We start from the raw sequence: 22,481 nt of genomic DNA, 5'->3' as shown, positions 1-22,481 counted from the left end.
AGATTTCTGCTGTTTTGGCATGATTCCAGGGCCGGCAAAACGTATTTGAAAGTGGAGGGGCAAAAAAATCAAAGTTTTGAAAGGGTCTAGGAAAGCCCGCCACCATAGTTGGCGGCAAGAAAAATTTTAGAAATATGGTATTTAAGGGATGACCATAAACTGTATTTAAAATGGATTTTGACTGAAAGAAAATCCGAGGAAATATCTTCAAGCTTTCTTTTATCGCTGTGTCGCACAGTTTCGTTTATTGTAATGTTGAACTTGATCTGCAAAATTTTAGAATAACTTTATTTAACTCGTAATCAAGCTTTTTTAGATTTAAAAAGGAACTAAAATGAGATAGAGGAGAAAATAAATGAATCACGGTTTTAAAAACATTGACGTTGAAATATCAGCAAAAAACATTTGACAACTCTGGATTTGAGCACTTTCATCCTGGGCTCGTCAAAGCGAGTTTGATGGGATTTTTAATTACATCTCGATTTTTTCTTTCTTAGTAGGAATGGATCATTGATACAATAAGACTAGAAGCTTACACGATGATACTTTCAAAGAACAGATCTGCCTATCTATCATTTCTCATATTCTCAACATTTTATTTCCACAGTTTCTTTCCCTTCAACAGCTGATTTCTCTCTTTTGTAAAGCCTGGTTCCCACTTGGTCGTTTGGGTCGTTTGAGTCGTCAGAGTCGTTCCTGAAAGACACGAACGACCCAAAGAACACATTGGTTTCCACTTGGTCGTTTGAGTCTTTTGATTCGTTTGTTGTTGATGCTGTTCAATGCTTGCACCATGCATCGCTTATTTAATTTTGGCGGCATGCGTGGAAGGAACGATGGTAGCATTTGATAAACAACAACTGATGTTGCAAAGTCAACTATTTCTACCTCTGGTGACTTTGTACTGACGACGATGTTAGATCACTAAATTTCAGTGCAATAGCTTGCCATGATTTGATATTTTTGTATTTGTTTTTAAACTCTTTCCAGTAATTGTTATTATGGCACTCGTATTTTTGAACTTCTTCCATAAAGCTTGCTGTGAAATATTCAGCTATCTTGTTCTTGTTCTAGTCAAACACGCGGTTACAAGAAAATCTTCTATTCTTGAAGAAAAAGTTACTAAAGCGTGGGTCGTTTGAGACGTTTGAGTCGTTTGTCGGTTTCCACTTGCAAAAATCATTCATGCGTGGGTATTTTGGGTCGCGGAGATAGAATTTTTTCTATCTCTGCGACAACTGTCGTTTGAGTTTTTCGGGTCTTTTGGGTTGTTGGCAGGTATGTTTCCACTGAGTCTTTTCAGCGGTTTGGGTATTTTCCAACGACCCAAACGACCAAGTGGGAACCAGGCTTAACGTTTCTGATTAATTGTCCATCAACAAATAGAACTTGGAAAGCATAAACTATAGTTAAGGCCATAGAAATAGTAACGACATAGTTACCAAGCTTTAGCTAAGGTCATATTTAAAGATTACTAAGCACAGTTCCTAAGAGAATATTAGGAAACTTTGCGTAAAAAAATCATTTTTTTTCAACAGAAAAGTGGAGGGGCCATGCCCCTAGGCCCCCTGGATTCGTCAAATTTAGAGCAGAGACCAAAATCAGGGCCGCCGAGAGGGGGCAGATTTAACATGGTAAACTTAAAAAAGTAAAACATTTGAAAGAAATGAATGAATTTTAGCTTTTTCAAGTTTTGTTCTAAACATGTGTGAACCGGCGGCCTTTCGGTATATAAACAGCGCCAAATGTTGAATCATTGATGAGAAAAAAAACTTATTTTAGCTGTTCTAAAAGGCGTGGTTGCAAACATTTTCTGCTCATTACGCTCGCATGGGGCCTCGTCTTTTGCTTTGGTCCCAGGGCCTCGAACACCTCTCGCTCGGCCTTGACAAAATTACTGCAATTTGACGGGGACAGAACGTTTGCTCATCATATCACAGTCAGTTCTTAACACATTAAGCAGATTTCGCATAATTATAGATCTTTAAGATTATGTGATCTGAATTCAAAAGTTAAAAACAGCTCTTGGCAATGTCTTATCAACTCTACGAAGGAGAGTCCTTTGTCATTTCTTTATTTTCAGTCGGTGTGTATGTGTACAAAATAACTAAAAAAGGCTGATTAAAACCAACCGACTAAACTAAAGCAATATGATGCTGTTTGACTTTGCCAAATCAGTTTACGGGCCAAAGTTTGCATAACCTTGAAGCTCTTCTTGTGTAATTGACCCTCTTATTGACTGACAAGGCAATTTTCAATGTTTGTAAATGCATTTCAGCAATTTCCTCTCAATTTCGAACTCCTTCTTTTTTGCTTCCAATCAGCCAAAAATCCTGAAAAAGGATTAATCCCTCCAAGTAGTGGAAGCACTGCTTCCCCTTCACAATGACTGGCAAAATTTAATAGTCTTCGAAGGAGCGTTCTTCTGGCGCGCTTTGATTGGTTGCCTCTCTCTGGTTTCATGACAAATATGGGTGGACAATCATTCGCTGGGATTGTGTGAAGACAATAGAAGGCCCCTAATTGGTTAAAATTTATAACGTCACGCTTTGCGCAGATTGTTCTTTTGTTCTCGACTGGGCATGACGTTTGAAATGACGACACTTCGACGTAGCAAGTCGCAGACAGCACTGATCTGGTAGTTTTGTGAAAACTCGCAATCTCTAATTCAAAGTGACGTAGAAAAGTGACGTAAGTATTAGCAAAATTTCCGTAGCATTTCTTGCCAAACGAACAGATTATCTTCCAGTTTTGTACAAGGTGAAATAATTGTTCCTTCTAATTAGACTCTTTGGCATGATAGATGTCGGGCTAGATCCGTTTGTTGGTAGCCAGACAAGTCGCAAACTGTTCTCTTCGCTAGTTTTGGATCTGCAACCGTTGCTTTGTATACTGTCCAGCATCTATGACGGCAAAAAAACGGCTTCTAAAGGCTGTTAAGGTATTATCGACTCGTTTTTCATTTATATTATTACACTACTGTTTTGGCTGAAAAGGCTTGTATGTGGCCTTGTTCTTTTTGAGCTAGGTGTAGGATGGTCCTAGGTTTCCTTAAGGCCGCCCCAGCGCACCACAGACGACTTGTTATCGTATCCAGACACGAAGTTTAGGAATTGTCTGGCCATTATTATAACCCGACAACCTTTTTTGTTTTTTTTTCTTTTAGAAACTTTTTCCTATATCAAATTCAGCATAATCGTTTAATATCTGGTTTTCACTCCCGTCCAGCCCCGTTTGTGGGTCACCCACTTGCTGTTTTCTTATACAATTTACGTCATCGTTTAGGGATGGAAAATTTGACGACGTCAGTGCCAGTTGCAGTGAATTTGATTCCTGCAATTTCCACATCCAAACGTACACCGAGTCCATCATCTATAAGCAATCAGACAAATCAATCGATTCTGGCAGCGACATCCTCGAGCTCTTCGTCAGTAATTCAGCAAGGGCAACAACACTCAGTCATCCAGACTGCTCATGGGAACCAACTCCAACAACAGTTACAAAGCATGCATGATAACCCCGATCAAAATTGCAATCAACAAGATGGAGTGTTAGATGATGAGACCAAAAAGAGACGTGACATTTTATCCCGCCGTCCATCCTACAGGTAAATTCGATAGGCAGATAAAAATCAATAGAAGCACTGTCTAAATACTACTTAATAGTAGGCCTATAGAAGCTGAGCCATTGAAATTCCTGCCATATCAGCTTGTGCTTTTAGAATATGAATATACCACAATGTTGTGGCTCACTGTGTAAATTAAGTGGGATGCTGAAATTGCTTTTATGAACATGGAAGCCCAGCTAATATATTTTCCTTGGTAAGATCACTTGTTTATTTAAATAGTTTTTAACACATATGTGAAGGTCACAGTCATTCTCAATCTGTCCTCTGGACAACAATAAATTTTTTTAGAAAATGAAGAAATTTTTCATTATAAGGTTTGGCTGCTTAATCTTATATTGTGACGTTTCTGTTCAGACCATCTGACAATCGATTTTTTATAGTACATCCACTCACAGATTTATACTATCCATTATCTTCCTAGGCCAGGTTGAAAAATATCTTTCCCCACATAGAAACTGTTGTGCAAATTATAGTGTGCACAAAAGTCATGTTGCCATTGGCACCACAAATAATGAACCAGTCATGTTAAGAAAAGTTAGATAGACTTAAATGACGTAAATTCTTCCCAAACACACATCAACATTCATAAACAACAACTCATGATAATACTGAACAATGTTGACCAAAAACAAGGAGCAAAAACAGAAATTAAGAACCTTGCAACCAGTCACAACACACAACTCTCAAATGAGAACAAGAATAAAAGGCTGACTCTCCAAGCACACAACATGCCCCCTGATCTCATGATCATAAATCAAACTTAACCTCACAAAAGACTACAAAAACAAGAAATAATTTAATTGTCAATAACATAGTCAGTAGTCCACTCTGAAAGTTTTTGATAAGACCCACCTTCAAATAGGACCCACCTTCAAATGAGCCCCCAGCCAAACATGCCATTTCACATTTTGATAAGATCCCATTGGGGCTTGATCTAAAAAGTAAGATTGACATTCACCAGGAAACTAAAACAAGCAAGAGATTGATGGGGATACCAACAGAGGACAATGCAAATATTAATATTTTGGTTTAAAATACCTAAAAAAGTGAAATTGCAAGTGAAATGAACTTGAAAATCATAGAAGCTACAAAACAAGCCATTTTTATGGCAATCTGTAGCTGGTTTTTAAGCCACTAAGTGTTTGGTGTTTCATTATTTGATAAGCAGTTGTGAGGTCTATTGTGAGGTATATGTTATAGTCAAGGTTTGTATTTTTCATTATAGAAAAATTTTGAATGATTTGTCGAGTGATTCACCTGTAAAAGTAGAACCATATGAAGAAAGTAACACTGGATCAAGTGAGGCAACTGGTGATTCTCCCAGCAGTGACGTTGGTGAAGTAAGTGGAGGGTCTGCATCAGTTCAAGTTTCATCAACCGATGGTATACCAATGCAAAGCATGCAAGCTATTCAGATACCTACTGCCAATGGGCAGTCACAGCAAGCAACCGTTGTTCAGTTTAATGGACAGGTGAGAGTTTGTTTTGTTTCTTTTTTCCATAAGACAATGTCATAAATGGTTTAACAAATTTATTACACAAGCTGCTCTCTTTGTGGAAACTGTAAAGTGTATTTTGTCTTTATATCTGCAATTGTTTTGTAAGATTTTCCTTGGCAAGTAATATTCTTAATTCAGAGTCTTTTTGAAGAAAGAAAGTGAAAGTTTCAACCTTTTGACAAGTCTTTTGGTTTTACACAGCAATTGCCCTTGCCCTTGCAATGGCATTAACCAAATCATTCGCATAGGCTATTGACCCAATTGTAAGAACAGGGGTCTCCTTCGCAAGGGACAGTTCAAGTTGCTAATGAAAACAAGGAACTTATTCGCATCATAATATTGTTATAAATCAAACAGTAAATCAAACCTGCAAATCCACCCATTGAGAAATCATGGTCAGATAATACCCTGGTTCCCCCCCCCCCATCAAACCCTGGATGATATCAAACATATTGTTGAATGGGTGGTCACCCATGTAAGCTCATCCCTGTAAGCTCATCTGCTCAATCAGTTTGTTGCCTTTGCAAATTTCTTAACAATAAACCTGATTTTGGTTATATGAATGATCCCTAAATTACTGTTGATTGGAAACTAGTTGTTTGGTTTCATATATTTTCTTGAGATGCTGTACATCGGGGTATTTTATGCCCTAGTTATAATACCAGATTAATGCAAAAACAATGAATATTTATGATCGTAAGTTAGGCCTACGCTTTGTGTTGTTTATGTTCTTTAGCACCTTTGGAATAGTGATTCATTTTGAGGTAGCCAATGTAATGCCTGTCTATTTGGCTGCCTGGTAATCTCTTTGTCCTCTTAGACCCTAAACATTGCTGTTGTGAGCTTGGGCACAGAGCCCTTGCTTAGGTTTAGACAAAGAAAATACACAGTGATTAAGCTGTAAACTCCGTGAAAACTATATCCAAAATCGATTGATCACAAGCACACATACTTAAAACAATTTTTCCCTGGTATTTTTGTCCTCTCTTCCTGTAATGGGGGTAGTATCATGCATGTTACTAATGATGCTAAATCAATGAAGTCCAGTTTTAGTCTTTCTAACACTGTCAATTAGATTTCAGACTTAATTGTAGTCTTCTTCTGTGTGTAATTAATTGTCTCCAGGATGTTAAGCGTTAATTTAAGTTTGTTTGCTATCATATCCATCTTTCTTTGTGATAGGCTTATGCCATTAGAGGACAGATTCCCCAGACAATGGTAATGGGATCACCAGGAAGTTCCCAGTCATCCCCACAACATTCATCCTTAGCTGAGGAAGCTGCAAGAAAAAGGGAGCTTAGACTGTTAAAGAACAGGTAATTTGCTGGACAGGTTTTTTGTTTCTACATTATAACTCATTATAGAATAACTAGCCTTCAACTTCTTTTGAGTAATTAAACAATTTGTTATGCATTCGGAAGGAAGTTGCAATACAGGTTGGTATTTTGAACTAGAAACCTGTAGCAAAGCTTCTAATTTGTTGTGTCATGAAATGCTTTAAAAAGAAATCATAAAGTACTATATGTGTGCTATGACAAGTCTTTTGTTTGTTCTTAACTATTTTGATGCTGAAGGCAAATGTGTCAAACTTGTTTTTAACTATAAAATTGTTAACAAGTGATTAATCACATGAGAATAATAAGTGAATAAAAATTTAGTAATTACTAGGCATTGAACGATAGCCAGAGTCTGCAACTTAGTTGATTGTTAATGATAAGTATAATTTATAAATTACACATCTTGAATAAACAAGGCACAGGGAAGTATTGGCTGTTGATGGTGTGCATAAAAGGAGGCCTGTACTTATATCTAGGACCTATTTAATTACAGTATATTAACTATAAGATACATTTTGGGGTTGAATTGATTTTATATATACCCTAAGTGAAAAGTCGTCTAAATGGTTTGATAATGTTTCTCTATTGCAGGGAGGCAGCAAAAGAATGTAGACGAAAAAAGAAAGAATATGTCAAATGCTTAGAGAACAGGGTGGCAGTTTTGGAGAATCAGAACAAGGCCCTCATAGATGAGCTAAAGGCTTTAAAAGACCTGTATTGCAACAAAACTGACTAAGGTAAAGCTGTGCAAAGTTCCCCAACCCCAACATTTTATCTTCATATTCAATATGGTCTCGAGTACACTTCAGAAAAATCTATTTGCTTTTAAAATTTGCATACAAATTTAATGATTTGAATAGCTGTTATTTGCTTTGGCATTGAAACCCTCAACGATATTATATTGCAGAGAGCACAGCCTCAAGTGCTTGATTGATAAAATGTCACCTCCATAGTCTCTGTGCATGCATTGGTTTTGAATTGGTCTATATAAATATGTTAGATTACCCTTTTATTAACAGGAAATGTGGTGAATAGTTTTTAGTCCATGTAACAACCTAGACTCCTGATTTGTTTGCTAGGCTTAGAATTAGGTTTTGTTGGTTCTGTTTTTTGTTAGAAAATCTGGTTTTCAAGTTTGATACCAAACTTTCAGAACTACTCACTTTAATTGTATTGATAGAATGTAGTTATATAATGTGTGGTAAGGAGGTTCATTGTACCAATATAAGTTTTTATTTTCAAGGGTTACTTACTGGTAGTGTAAGTCAAAGAACTGTCTTAATGTTGTTGTTGTATTTTCAGCCTGTGAACTCTTTCAGTTGTATTCTAACAACTCACTGAGTAAAGCCTATTTTATTAATTTTACTGAATAAAAACTCCTAGTTTTTTCAAATATATATATATATTCAGCTCCTATGACTGAGCTGATTGTTTTCATCAAAATTTGAATCAACTCCTTATTTCCTTATATGAAAGTTTCCCTTAGTTCTTACTAGTCATCACAAGTTCTTTTACCAGGAAGTTACAAGATTGGGTAACTTCTTGAAAAAGGTAAATTGGTCCATTTTTGACCATTTTGCAGTGTCTATGGCAATGAATTTTTAACCTGCCTTTAAAAACATACAGATAAATTGGCTTGCTACAGATTCTATCAAAACAGTTTTCATAAATGAATAGAAAATGCGTAGGTAAGGAAAATAAGGAAAGTTTATGTATCTCCAGTTAAAACCAAAAGAATGTAAACAGATGAAAATATACAGTACATTGTTTCCCAAACCTATTTTATCTCTTCACCCTTTATTGTAAAAGTTTTTAATTTCGCTACAAACATACAATGTGAAGAAACAAGTGTAAATAAAGCTGTTTAAAACTAATAAGAGTATCAACTTCCTTCATAAGCAGTAAGGATTTTATAATAAAATGTTTGCTGTTTTTCAACAGAACTTATTTAGTATGTTTGAAGGTAACCTTTAAAACAGTTAGTTATTGAATTTATTTATAGGCCTTGAACTATGATTCCAGCACTTAAAAATTTTTCATGTTTTTCAAAAAATTGAGAAAGTGGATATTGAATCAAATGTTACAATAGACACATCAAGGCTTCTAAATTCATTCATCCATTCAACTTGCTGTGTAAATTACTTGTCTAATGCCTTAATGCCTCTGTCAACTGCTTGATGCAGTCTTGTAATAAATGTGTCACATACTGAAGCTATGAATTACTGTATCATCTTGATTTTCGTATATGTTAGTAGATTTGTGCTTGTATGTGATAATATATCATGTTTTATCAAATGTTGTAGTTTTCAGTGATAAGTCCTTATAGTGTAAATATTAGCAAGATTAGCAGTAAATTGATTGGTTGTCTTTATGCTTCTTCACTGCAAAATAAATCCTTGAAACTCTTGAATTTGATTGGGTGAGAGACAGTACATCGTGATGATAAAGTATGTCAGTAAATAGACAACCCTAAAAACAAATGAACAATAGAACGATTAACAACAATTACGGAATGTTAAGAGAGATTTAATGAGTGAAAGGCTCTTCCTATTCGTCTAAGTATGCTGTGCTCTTGAACAGGGCTCCAAGCAGGCTAGAACTTCTAAAGTGCTTCCTGGTGTAGTACTCAGGTGTAAGGTCAACCGAGTGAAGGGATGATGACACTGACGCGGATCTGACTGTAGAAGAGTGGCTGCGAGATTCTTCTGTAAAACAACAAATGGTATGTCGTAAGAAAGGTGGTCAAAGTAAGGAAGAGATTACACTTCAGGTATCGCATCCACTATCGCACAAGATAATCGCGAGTACAAATATAGAACGGATGGGCGGGTCCCACGGAGCACGGCCTGCAACCATTTCAACATCTGCAAGTACAAGACTTCCTTAGCGAAATTGAGACAATATGTTCTGATTTACAATTACAAATCCACAGCCAGTCCATCATTTTAATTGTGATTAAGCTTGAGGGAAGGGTATACCCGGTTATACATCAGGCTTTTTACGAGATCTCTAAAAATGAAAACTGGCAGGGGATTTGAGTTCAAATAGAATCGTCCCTAATGAAATGAGTTCGTAGACTTCTGTAGCTGTTATGGTTTGCAGCGTTTTTTGAAATTATTTTCCAACTGAAGCGATCTCTATCAACAGCACTGTGAACAGGTATTTGCTTATCAAATTAGAAAACAGAACTCTCGCGCACCTATTGATAAAAGTATTCTGTTTCTCCTGGGCCTAAGCATCTCGTTTTACGCAAGCATTTTCTTGTTTTATTTAATTCTCCTAGGATTCATGCCATTATTTCACGTTTATGCAAATTTTGGTCCTGTGACAATTTTCCCTGTTTGGGTGTTTGGGCACATCGACATTCCCACTTTTGAACATGGAGGCAAGTGTTTGGAACTGATGTAAGTTTGCGCTTCGTTTTGTTCATTTTCTACGTTGTGTATAACTTCAAAAAATACAGCCGTTGCACCCAGCGAACTTAGATTGGAAAAGAAGTGAAACGAAATTCAGAGGAGAATCAAGGTAACTATTTGATTCTGGTAATGTAAGAATTGAGTACAAAATGTATGTAGTAGGCCCACCAGCGAACAGTGACCAGTTAGATTATTTGGCCAGGTATTTAAAGGGGTGGGGGCCATTTAAAATTTAGCAAGTTTCTTTTTTGTGTGTAAACAGTCTAGTATAGTGCAAAAAATATTAGTGTTTCTAAAATGTATAACACGTACTGCAAAAGTCATGGGTATTTAAAACATGAACAAGCATCACAGACTTCAAGGAAAACGATTTTCCTTCCTTTTCGTTCTACTTACCCAGTTAAGTACAACAAACAGGATACTAACATTTTATCTGAGGCTATGTATCTCGAAAAATCTAGATTGCAAATAATACAGTGTCTGTCGTAAACACACCTAGCTGTTTAATGCCCTCCAGAAAATGCGGAATGGATCCTGTATCTTCTTTATCCTCTAGCTCCTAAAGCGGAAAGCAAAAAATAGTTACTCATCTTGACGAACATTTCACTAATATGTTCAACTACAGCATAATTGTTTTGCACAATACCTAGGGCACTACCCGACCATACATACATACATACATACATGCTGATGTGGAACTGCATCTACTTCTAAGTTATTTTATCTAAAATGTTTACATTAAGAATCTAATCTAGAACTAAAATCTAAATATAACACCCAGAACTACTTAAACAAAATCAATACTATCTTACTGAGAAAAGTGTCACTATATGTTGGGAAATAAAATTTTGTAAAGCCAAGCTGCAAGTTAAAATAAACATAATCTAAAAGTAAGTATAGTCACTCTTTCTACTTGACGCTGACAAGCAGCAATGTTCCTTTTCGCATGTTATTGATTGTACAGGCACCGCGGAGCGTTGAGAAAAGTGGGGGGTCTAAAAAAAATGGGGGGGGGCTAAAACCGTATAAAAAGGGCTTTTCTGGTAGTTTGATACTTAATATTTGGCATTTTTGCAAAAATTTGCTAAAGCCCCCCCATCCCCCATGCTCCGCGGTGCCTGTTGTACAGTCTTTTATTTTACTTTAGTTTCATTTTGAACTTGGTCACACTTTGATTAACTTTTTTTAATTCGTTCGGTATCAAATTCCATGCAATAGCAGCTCTGTGTCGAAATGACTTCCTACCAATTTCTGTTTTAGGACGATCCACCAGCAATCGGAGCTAGTTTCTCAGATTGCAATTCGGTTGTTCCTTTTCAATAGGACTATTTATTTCGGGAATTCCCAAACCGTAAAATGCACTATGGGACAAAATGAGTAGCCTTTTAGTATAAAAATAGTTCAATGTTTGCCAACCGACAGAACTAAGAATGTCATGTTTCATTACTCTTTGTGGAATGTTGTGGATCACTCTAGCGACTCTGATGTGAATTGTCTCCAAGTCGTCTGACAGTGAAGAAGAGCATGATCCCCAGACAGCAATACCATATGTTACACACGGTACTACTGTCTTAAAGTAGATGGTTTCTAAGGTTTCCTTAGGCGAGAATTCCAAATGTCTCAGCATTTTGAACTTTTTATTATATCGCTTGCAACTTTCTTCAATTTGTGGTTTCCAAGATAGCTTACTGTCTATCCTTACACCGAGACAGTCTGAGAATTTTTGTAATTTATTACTTTATTTCTAAAAGTTATTGGCTGAAGTGGACCTATGAAATTCTTTCCATTTAGTATCACTGCTTCTGTTTTGCCCCCATGAACTGTAGTTGGTTAAGAGAGCACTACTTCAAAACTTCGTTCATGACATCTTGTAATGCGATGCACACTTCATCAACACTAGATCCGGCCGTAAAAATCGTGGTGTCAGCAGCAAACATATAAAGTTCACCGTTTACTACACTGTCTGGAGAATCATTCACATACAAGCTAGAAAGTCTTGGGCCAAGAACAGAGCCTTGTGGCACTCCATATCTGATTTCTTGTTTACTTGAAACTTTTCCGTTGACTTTGGTATTTTGCATGCGATTTTGTAGATAGTCTTTCAGCCAGGAGAACAATGATCCAAATATCCCAACTCACTTCAACTTTTGCAATAGTATTTCATGGTTTACGGTCTCGAAGGCTTTTTGAAAGTCTAAGAAGATAACCCCTACTTTATACCCATTATCTAGAGCTTTCCTCCATTTGTCAGTTAGATGTAAAAGCATACCATCTGTGGGGTGACCCTCTTTAAATCCCCATTGCCTGTGGCGTGATAGTTTATGGCTATTCGCATCATTGTCTAAAGAATGACAGACGACATCTTCAAGGAGTTTGCTAGGAACACTCAACAGAGAGATTGGTCTGAAATTGGCTCTATCCGTTGAGCTCCCTTTCTTAAATAAAAGACTGAGGCAAGATATCTTCCAGCCCATGGGGCATTTTGAACATTTTATGCTCTTTTTAAACATGTAGTAAAGCCCACAATCAGCTGTGCTACCAAGTAAGTGTAACGTTTTCGGAGATATCTCGTCCGGACCCATTGCTTTATTTGGCTTAAATTTCTTTTTAATTCTTTTTCTAACAATTTCTTGGTTAATACTGATTTCAGAGATGGTTGGAGTTACTTTCGTTATGAATCTAATAACTTCCTTTTCGTTGACAGGTACATGTTCCTTTTCTAGATTTGCTCCAATTCCTACAAAGTACTCATTAAAGCATTCAGCTTTCTTTTCTTCATCTTTCAATAACTCTCCATTTGCATCACATAGAGACCCTATCAGTTTTTTTCATTATTTTTCTCTGGGCCTGTTTGACTATCCTCCAACAATCCTTTGGACTTCTTAATTCATCTAGAGTTCTTTTCCAGTAATCCGATTCTGCCCTTCTCAATAAACGGTTTACTTCATTCCTTTTCGCCTTGTAAATGTTCCACATTTCGTCATCTCTTGGTAAGAACTGTGCTTCTCCAAGGTATTTATACCTTAAATTCATTTCCTTCCTTATGTGAGAGACAAGGATTTCTGTCTTATCTTTGCTCTTCTTTTCCTTACATGCTGATTTACTATGTGATTATACAGACAGTTCCAGGCAAATACACTGTCCTCCACTTCTTCAAATATATCTAGCAGATGCCAAGGTGCATCTTCAAAATCTTCCTTTGAGGCTGCGCATTGGTTTTTTGTAGTCATTTACAGTTATAAACTTTGGCTTTGATAGGACAATGCTTATAACAGAGATAGCTGTAGCCTGCATGTAGACTCTGAATCATTGTACACATGTGAATGTAACCGGATTCCTAGTTTTCGATTCTTTGCAGTGTTCAAAATATTCAGAGTTCCTTAGGGATCCATACATTACGTAGTGGTTCCTGTTAAAAAAAATTATGTGAAGAGCGTCCTGCTCCTTCTGGAGTTCCTTGGCATGCCTTGGGTACCCGGAGCTAAAAGCCACCTCCAAATGCGTTCCAGGGTCAGGATACTACAACTTGCATGTTTTTTTGGTACTTAAATATAAGGACATTGTATCCTTAAAGGAAATAAAAATAAATTCCAGATTCGAGATTTCGCGAAGACCAATCAAAAATTGAAAATTGCTTCATGATGTCTTAATGTCTTAATTGTGTATTAATTCACTAGCTTTCCACTACTGATAGGACGACCCAAGTTCTTGAAAAATGACCACGCCTTCTTTGGTTGTCTTTTCTGGAGGAATGGTTTTATACCCTTGATGGTTTTAAAAGGGCAGCTGTCACCTTGCAAGATAAAAGACGAGAATTTCTTGACCTCTTATTGCATACAGACTAGATGACAAGGGTAACCTTTAAAATGATCTAATGTTTGTCTGGAAATCTTTGAATGTTTGCCTTGTGAAACGCTGATAATATGAGACGAGACCAGTGTAGGAGTCAGATATCCTAACTAGCGTAATACCACGTCATAAGATCGTAAACACGTATTGCATTCTGTTCCTCGTAGTAGAACGTGCTCATGTTCTTTGCAACATCAGCCTGGCTTATACTTTTTGGATTTACTTTTGAAAGGGTTCAAATGTAATAACTTCAATAAAACCGCTACATAATTTCGTTGACTTCAATCTGATTTCTGAAGTATGACACCCAATAGGCTTCCTTTATATGAATAGATATTTAATTAGTTGCTATTTTTTTCGACTAAATACTTGTATGCTGCCTGTTTCCTTAAGTAAGCCTGTGCTCCTGGTCCTGACTCCTTTTTTTGAGTTAGTTTTAAGTTACTCATAGTTATCATGAAGTATGGCTCCAAAATCTGAGCATCTATCATAAAGATGAAATCCTGTGACATTAAAATCTACAGCAATGCCAAGGAGGGGGAGGAATTCAGCACTTTTTCTCTATAGAGACGTGGGCAGTATAGAGTGGATATCAAACTTAGCTTTCCAGGATACTATTACCTGACAAAATTTGAAAAAGGGCTTGGAATAAATATATTTCTTACGATTTTCTATTCCTTGATACGGTGTGATTCTACATTTACAATTAGTTTTTGCTCCCTTCCCCCGTATTGAATAAGCGTATCAATATACCTGATCCTCTGAAATGACATGAAGTCCGTCGTTCAGGCTGACAATATCTGTATTTGTGTGAAAGAAAATTTCCACTTTATTCTAAGTTTTCTTAGCAATTTTAAAGAGCACAAGATAGCATTAATTCAACACAGTTAGTAATGCTACAAAGAAAGGTCATTATAAGATTAAGCTGATTTTTCGATTCGATTTGCTTTTCTCGTTGCTTTTCGTGTCTTTGGATAGAAAAATTGCATGTGAGATATAGATTTGCAGGGCCATCGAAAAAACAATTCATTCTGGAATGGATCGGGCTAATGGGAGAGCGAAGGAACTCTTAGATTAGGCTCTTTGGCACCAGAAGCCTTCTCCCCGATTTAAGTTATCAAATCGTCATTACTATGACGCCGTAAGATTTCAAACAATGATAAATGAAAGATGAAACCAACTACTGTTAGCAATACCATCTTTATTTTTGAAAAGCTCAGTAAAATTATTGATAGAAAACCTGCTGATTGAGCCTGTGCTTCTTTGCAACTGTCATTTTTCTGCTTAGCTGGTGTTGCCTGATTTACAGGCTTCTCGTTTGCTTCGTTTAGGCTTAGATGGTTGTCAACCTTGTCCTACAACATGAAGCAAATGGTATAAATTGTTAGACATTCACTTAATGCGATAAATATTAAAGATGATCATACGATGATCAAAGGTGTGATCTCCTTGGCGCGATCAACGAAGTACTAAAACTAAATAGCATTTCAAACCCGTCAAAACAAACCCTTGTGCATATTATGTTGTATGGTGACGAAAGATTTTCACATGATGAAAACAAAAAATTTTAGAATCAACGCTAAATTTCATTCATACATCAGAACGTTTCTTGTAGCACCAGAAAATACCACAATTGTTTAACTTATCTAACATTTCATCCCTCTCTATTTATCTTTTAGCATTAAATGTATAGTAATGTAGAATCAGCACTAAAGACCACACCAAAATCTGGTCCTAGTTTTATCTTCTTTTCAAGTTGTAGCCTTTTGTCTTTTGATCGAACCAGCTATCCGCACGGACTAAACAGGATTTTGGTATAGCCTTTGGTGCTACTGTATTGTTTTTTGTTTAAGTCAATGGATAGCCATGCCTATCATGCTCCCATTGGCATCGTCTTTGTAATCTTGTTTTTGTAAAATGTACTTATTTTAGACTGTGTATAAAAAAAACATTAAAGATTTCTGTTTAGAGCAAGGTATGACTTTCTTGAATGAAAGGTTTTTACATGTATTAAAACAGCAGGGTAGGAGAATAGAAAATAATCTCTTTCTTATTCAATAAGCAAGCTTAAGGACAATTCTGCAATGAATAAAAAATCAAAAATCGAGTAACAGCCTGTCTCAATTACAAATACAAGTGCAAAAAGGTTACCAAATATCGAAGAGTTCCACGCAAATAAGCAATTCTTGACGTTCTCGTTTTTTGCTGAAGGAATCCACTATGCAGTGCTGGAAGTCTAGAAAAGGAAATGATACAATTTGCTACTTATATTGGTTTTGAAAACGCGCTATAGTTTTAATTTTAGCATCATTATACCATTGTTAATGATAATAAATGAAAATATGACATGGGGCGATCACATTGCTTCATTGCAGCAAAAAGTAGAAAAAAGAATAGGTTTGTTAAAAAGAATTAGTCATCTAATCCCCAGGGCACAACGCTTAACTTTGGTAAATACTATGATAATACCATTGTTTGATTATGGAGATACTGTTTGGGGGGATAGAAATAACCAATGTACGAAGAAGACTCTGCAAGTTCTTCATAACAAATGCGCCAAACTGGTATTGAACATGAAACCAAATGACTCAAGCACGAAGGCCTTAAATTTACTGCACTGGAAATCTCTAGATATCAGAAGAAAGTTCCATCGATGTGCCACCATTTACAAGTCGAAAAAAAACGATATAAGTTACACTTTCAGCAATAAAACAGGACACCATTTGCATAACATCCAGACAAGGAACAAAGAGCAATACCATCTATCTAAAGTAAGGACAAATTGGGGGAAGCAAATGTCATCCTATCTGTTTGTTGATGACTGGAATAAACTGGACACAAACATTAAGTTGGCAGGAACTTTTAATATTTTTAAACAAAGGTTTTGGACAATGTGAACTGATTTTATCCACTATGATGAACTTTTTTTAATTTTGTAATGTTTTGCTAAATCGATATAATTAGTTAAATAGAGGACCCTCATGAAAAGCACCCCCGAGGGAGTGAGGCCATCCTCTGTAAATATTTGTATTATTATTATTATTATTATATTGTTGCAAAAATTAAAAAGATTGCTCACAACGCTTCCCTACGCATTGCAAAGCTGAGTTGTTTTCTTTGCATATCACCACAGCACTGGTTGTGCAACGTGCTTTTTAAATCTAGTTTTAGTTGAAGAAATTATGGATATCTTGAGGCCAGTCCCCCCCCTCTCACTCCTCATTTCATGTCTTTGTCGAAAAATTCTGGCTTTCCAACCCCTGATATCCAGCCGAGTCCTCAAATTGACTCGATTGTCCTCAAATCGTAGGCCTGCGCCCTCTAAATATAACCTGAATTTCCGCCACTCTTCGCGTTGTACGAATGGGTAGATCTAGTCTAGACTGAACAATAATCGGGTATTTCCAGAAAATTTTCATTGCAAAGCAGATACACTCATTTTTTTATAAGAAACAAAAGTTGATGTTCAGTATTACAGTTTCTTAATGTTGTGGAAATTTCAATACTCACTTAAGAGTTTCATAATTGTGATGTCATGAATGATGTTATGAAATGTTTCTGACTTTTTTTCACGTCGAGAGATTCGCTTCCGTTTTGACGCCGTATTTAGATATGGGAAGTATGTTTTATATCCCTTGTGTCTTAATTTTTAGGCCACCAGTGCAATCATGTTCTTGGATTTTACAAAATTTGGTTGTTCTCACTCAGTTTTATCACGAATTAATAGTTTCTTAATTTTTTTGCTTCGAGTACTGAAGTTTCTTAATTTTTCTGATTGTCCAGTACTCGTTTCTTATAGCCAGTTTCTTATAAAAAAATGAGTGTAGTGCCTAGAAATCAGGGACGTAGTGGTGGGGGGGGGGGGGAGGGGGGGCTCAGGTGCGCGGCCATTTTTTTATAAAAAAAATGAATGTAAACTTAGATACATAAGAGGCACTTTTGAAATTGTTCACTTTCGCCATATATAGTTGAGGTTTTGATATCTTTCTTGGTTTCACTTTTACAGCTACCTTCAAAAAGTTAAACCAGCTTGACAAAAAGAATGACATCTACTTACTACCTACCTTGTTAAGCGACTGGCTAATACTGAGAAGGACTTCTGTGTATGCAATAGTGGCTTCATTCCTTTGAAGTTAGAAGGAAGGAAGGTGAGAAAGAAAATTTATTTTATTCAATAGATTTCATTATCTGAAAAAAGAGCACTGTCTTAGGGTAAAGACAGTCCCTAGTATTCAAGAAGCAAAAATTATTTGACAATCAATTTTGTTAGGATTTCCTTAAGTTGTTGAAATCGCTATAGAATAGCTATAACTGACACACAAATGCATACTCATTTTCCCGTTAGTAACAGCGTTTATAAGTTTTCTTGTAAATAATCAATAAAGCTTTATAAATGCTTCAAACCTCAAAACGAATATAGTAAATCGTTAGAACATCTTCTGCATGCGTGGTAAGCAATGCACCGACCCAGAGAATCTTTCCTATTAAATCGCCAAGCTCGATATACCTTGCGATTTATAATTCATAAAACCCTATTTGAATTGCCTCAAATAAAGAATGTTAAGAAATGTAAGAAAGGGAATGGCGCACTAGATGGCATACTGTTGCTCGGTCATCTGCCCAAAAATTGTTTCGTGTGTCGATGAATTTTCTCTTCAAATCTATTTAGTTGATCAAAACAGATCCTTTGTGTTAGTATTTTTCTTAAACTGTTTGAAGCATGCCGGAAGCATGAAATTGCATTTGGATTCAGCTCTTACCGTGTGTTTCACTGATTGTCGGTTCAAAGTTCTTGGTTCTGTTGTTGAAAGGAATTATCGAAGATGGCTGCACTTTTCTTGGAACAACGGCTAGGCTAATAAAGATCAACGAATGTTACAAAGAGTAAGATTTCCGCGTCCAAAATATGTGAATCAGATAATAACAAGATAATCATTAGATGTAAATCATAGAATTAGATTCTTGACTTTCAAATGCCCCATAGCCTTGCTGAACTGGGTTGTATTTTTGATAGATCAACTGACGTGAGCTAGTTAGAGCTAAATTCATCAACAACTAATATGATAGAGTTGCTTCATTACCCTCTGCAGTGAAATCTTTCATAAGATGGCGCTATTCTTGGGTATAAAGAACATTTCACCATTTCTTCAGGAGGATGTAGATTGTTTTCGATCTAAGGTTAAGAAAGAAATTTTAACTGCAAGAAACCAAGAACTTTATATACTAGTGAAAACAAACTTTTACTCGGTGAGGGGGATGAAAAATCAATATGCACAAATAACATGAATACACAACTTTCCAAGGTTTAGTCATATTGTCTTCTTTGCAAAGCTTTTTCTTTGCTGCTTAAGTGGCCTATGATATTTTACATGATAGCCTGAGGATAGTGATCAGTCATAAATCAAAAGGATATCACCAAGTCAAACTGGAAACAGTCAGTTTCTTCATCATTAGAAATATTGCATGTCAAAAGTGTCTTCACATTGCTGTGTTTCTCTGCTTCTCAAGTACTTCTTGCGTTTCTTGGAATACGTAAAAATAATTTTTATATCTACAGTACTTATTCATAGCCAGACTGAATGTTTACCTGAAACGCCTGACCAAATCCAAAGGGACCAGAGACCAAAGCCATTTCAATCTGAAGCTGGCCAACGTTCTATTAACAAAATAAAAGCTCTTTTAGATTATGAAATAAAATCATTAAACATCTTCTTCCTCGCCATTTTTCCTTTATATTTTCCGCTTTATAAAGGTGCGTGGAGAAACTCCCTTTTGGACTCGATTAAATTGAGCAGGGATCAAATTGTATTGAAATTATTCTGAGGAGCGAATGTCTTTTGGGTTGAGGCACAATCCCTACAAGGAATTTCGACTAAGACCCTGATTAACATAAATGAAGCAGTTATAAATTAGTTTCGATTTCTTAATAAGTTTAGAATATGTTGACATTTTCTATATGCAAACGAATGTCTATTTTTCGATAAATATTGGTTTCTAGTACTGGCATAAATTAATTGTTGTCTTTTTACTTCATATAGATTATGTTAGAGCTCGACAAGAAAAGGCTATAAACTATATCAAATATAAATGAAGACTTCTTTAAAATATTTTCAGCTTATTTGAAAAATTTGAAATTTTTTTTGACATCTAAAAGCTAGATATCAAGAAAGGGTCATTGTGGATTCCACATTGAATTTTTTAATTTAAATCAAACAAACCTGTTGCTTTCTGTTTGTGATGTCAATAGTCTCGAATATTTTGATGTGCTTTATCGAGGGAGATATAATAAAAAGAAATAAAAAGCAGAAGAATAGTTTCATTATCAATGCAAAAGCGTGAAAATTAGGAGGAAAAATTTTTCAAAAAGATACAAAATTCTATATGCAATTCAGATAAAAATTTTTTCAGAAGATTAGAGCAACTGAAAATAATTTGAACATTTTTGAGGTTTAAACTCATGAATCGTGGTGTGAACCTTCAATATAAATGCTTCAATAATGAAATTATTAAGTCAATATAGTACGTTAAGTCAAAAGGCTAATACTATCAACACAAATCATAAAAAACACAAGGTTTTCATACCCTTGCTAATTTGTATAGCAGAAATTCAGCTTTCCCTAGAAGCTTATGACTCGATACTCCAGTTTTCTTGTCCTGGGCTTCATCTCGCCATATGATCAAAACGGTAAGTTTATTTGATTTTGATTTTGGATTTCCAGTGAGCTGAAACATAACAAGGAAATACATTTGCTAGAAGGCAGCTTTTAAATTTTAACAATTTCATGAGTAAGGAATATTTGTTTAAAAATCTGATCTTGCGTACAGCTTCTCTTTAGAGGAAAACACAAAAACGCGTTCTTTCTTTGCTTATCAATAATATCCACTGCTGCAATTTTTGCTAGTATTTTTCTCCGAAGCAAGGGGTGGCGAAGAATTTTCCTTACCAAGCACAAATACGTTGCTTTTGATACATTTTCTTAAATGCAAAGTCACTACCTCTCTTACCAAATCGTAAGGCCATATTTACTATTTTCAAAGGAAAGGGGGTCGTACCTCCCCCAAAATTAATAAAATCCCTCTATTTCGAATGAACTATTTATTTTGGTCCTATTTCTTTCAAAAAATGGTGTTCTTTGATAATTCTGTCATTCCTACAGCACTGAAATCAATAAGAGTACTTTAGTAAAGTAAGCATCTTACTTGCACAGGAAAGAATAGATATTCATTCCATACAGGCTTCCCCTTTGCGAATGTTGTATGGTGTGTACTTTTCCCCAGTGCTCCAGATATCACACGTGCATAGACCAATATGTCATCAACTATTTTGAAGTCAGCATGTGAAAGATTTGTACACCCATAAATTCTTACAACCAGAATGCTCGTCTGCAATGTTGAAATTAGTAATATGTTTTTATACTAAGAGAGAGCATTTACGCAGATGCAACTTCATGTTCAAGCAAAATTCATGTCCTTTTGAATCTATTTTTCATTTTCAACCAGTACGATAATGTTGCATAATCATTACAAATTATATGGGTTGCTGCGGAATGGTAAGCAAGAATTTATTTGCCTTTGCAATGCTGATGCTCGGGCAATGTTATTTGTATGACTCCGATGTCAGAAGAAATTTTATTCCAAGCCTTTATTGCGAATCAATATTTTGTTGGAATTCATTTTCATTCAAGTAGCCTTTCGAAAGACTTTCCTGAAAAAGAAAGTCAAGCTCAGAATCTCTACATCTCCTTGAATACAAAATTGTTATTCCACATAAAAAAAACCAGAACTTTTATAACTCGCCATAGGTATCATTCTCTACCGATCATACAATGAAAAGCATTCATACCGGCAACGTGACAACTTTGCTGAAAGCTTCGTCCTCATCTCGATGGGACTCGTTCGTCAAATGGATTTGTATTGCAGTATCAAATTGGACTGGCAGCTTGTACTGTGCGGCTAAAAAGAATAAAGATTAATGAAAAAAAAAACATTTTGATTATCTTGTACTTATTAAGGATGTCATCAGGCAAGTCGGAAAGGGAACACTTGGGGAAAAGTTTGCCTATTCTCAAAGTCGAGAACCATCATTTAAATGTTCTTGTCCTAAGCCTGCTCGCTTGCCCCTTTGTCGTTCCAGTATCACTGGTTGTCACTGTGCTTTTTTGCAAGAGCATTATTTATTTTTCCTTCGAAAGTAAGCCGATAGTCGATACAATTAATGTATATATCATTGGGAATTGTTGCCTGATGACTGCATTAAGCGAGAAACTCAAAATAACAACTTAAAACCATTTGTTCGGCACACCAAAAGCGAAAATGGCTGTAGATTTGGTGTAGATAACAGTCTAACAGTAGCTATTGCGAGAGTTGCACGAATGACTGGTTTAGTCAAAGTTAGGTGTACTCCTTGTAGCTTAGCCACCCCAACACTGTATATCTGGCATCGAGACACAAGCGCAATTCCTATTAATACTTAAACAAGGTGTTTTGTAGTATACTTATTTTTTCAACTTACAAGAACTTGCGTTTAAGTTCTGCAAAAACAAAAGCTCATGACTTGAACACAAAGATTACTCTACCCAACAATGACTAAGAATACTCACTGAACTCTAAAGAGGCAGATAATATGGGCCAGGAACTTGTTGCCATTTCTAAATTTTCTCATCTGTTTTGAAAAAAAATTAAATTTCCCACCAAAATTGTTTACATCGGCAGGCCTTTGTTAACGTTTGTGAAGGGGCGCATGCGCTAGACT

General features: G+C 36.0%; 2 protein-coding genes across 3 annotated transcripts; one reads left to right on the top strand and one right to left on the bottom strand.

Annotated features, from left to right (window-relative positions):
• Nucleotides 1-2,542: 2,542 nt before the first annotated feature.
• Nucleotides 2,543-8,822, top strand: LOC135682893 (cyclic AMP-responsive element-binding protein). 2 transcript variants are annotated; one of them, XM_065197977.2, is made up of 5 exons: nt 2,543-2,691; nt 3,286-3,607; nt 4,854-5,100; nt 6,310-6,443; nt 7,056-8,822. In XM_065197977.2, the coding sequence occupies exons 2-5, from the start codon at nt 3,288-3,290 to the stop codon at nt 7,198-7,200; spliced, it is 846 nt and encodes a 281-aa protein (XP_065054049.1). In that variant the 5' UTR covers nt 2,543-2,691; nt 3,286-3,287; the 3' UTR covers nt 7,201-8,822. The 2 variants fall into 2 exon arrangements, with proteins under 2 accessions (XP_065054049.1, XP_065054050.1); XM_065197978.2 differs by lacking the exon at nt 2,543-2,691 and adding an exon at nt 2,713-2,941.
• A 140-nt stretch (nt 8,823-8,962) lies between these two features.
• LOC135682887 (uncharacterized) lies at nt 8,963-22,440 on the bottom strand. Its single transcript, XM_065197971.2, has 14 exons — nt 22,330-22,440; nt 21,573-21,682; nt 20,930-21,112; nt 20,312-20,452; nt 19,948-19,995; nt 19,317-19,385; nt 18,811-18,902; nt 18,490-18,584; nt 17,794-17,854; nt 15,881-15,965; nt 14,970-15,084; nt 14,483-14,529; nt 10,376-10,439; nt 8,963-9,169 (listed from the first exon to the last, which is right to left on the bottom strand). Exons 1-14 carry the CDS (start codon nt 22,373-22,375, stop codon nt 9,012-9,014), a joined length of 1,314 nt encoding a protein of 437 aa, XP_065054043.2. The 5' UTR covers nt 22,376-22,440; the 3' UTR covers nt 8,963-9,011.
• Between the last annotated feature and the right edge of the window lie 41 nt (nt 22,441-22,481).

This window comes from Rhopilema esculentum, chromosome 16 (genome assembly GCF_057945365.1).
Source record: "Rhopilema esculentum isolate cy_ngs chromosome 16, ASM5794536v1, whole genome shotgun sequence".
In the NCBI taxonomy this organism is placed as follows: domain Eukaryota; kingdom Metazoa; phylum Cnidaria; class Scyphozoa; order Rhizostomeae; family Rhizostomatidae; genus Rhopilema; species Rhopilema esculentum.
Note: the sequence above shows the minus strand (reverse complement) of the source record. Positions and strands in the feature narration are given on the sequence as shown.

Bases quoted from the DNA above. Each gene is read 5' to 3' on its own strand.
- LOC135682893 (XM_065197977.2), top strand. From the start codon at position 3,288: ATGGAAAATTTGACGACGTCAGTGCCAGTTGCAGTGAATTTGATTCCT. The intron at 5,101-6,309 runs GTGAGAGTTTGT...TCTTTGTGATAG, and splicing joins TTGTTCAGTTTAATGGACAG to GCTTATGCCATTAGAGGACA. The intron at 6,444-7,055 runs GTAATTTGCTGG...TCTCTATTGCAG, and splicing joins CTTAGACTGTTAAAGAACAG to GGAGGCAGCAAAAGAATGTA.
- LOC135682887 (XM_065197971.2), bottom strand. From the start codon at position 22,375: ATGGCAACAAGTTCCTGGCCCATATTATCTGCCTCTTTAGAGTTCA. The intron at 21,683-22,329 runs GTGAGTATTCTT...TATTCTTTTTAG, and splicing joins ATCTGCCTCTTTAGAGTTCA to CCGCACAGTACAAGCTGCCA. The intron at 21,113-21,572 runs GTATGAATGCTT...TCAACATTGCAG, and splicing joins GCAAAGTTGTCACGTTGCCG to ACGAGCATTCTGGTTGTAAG.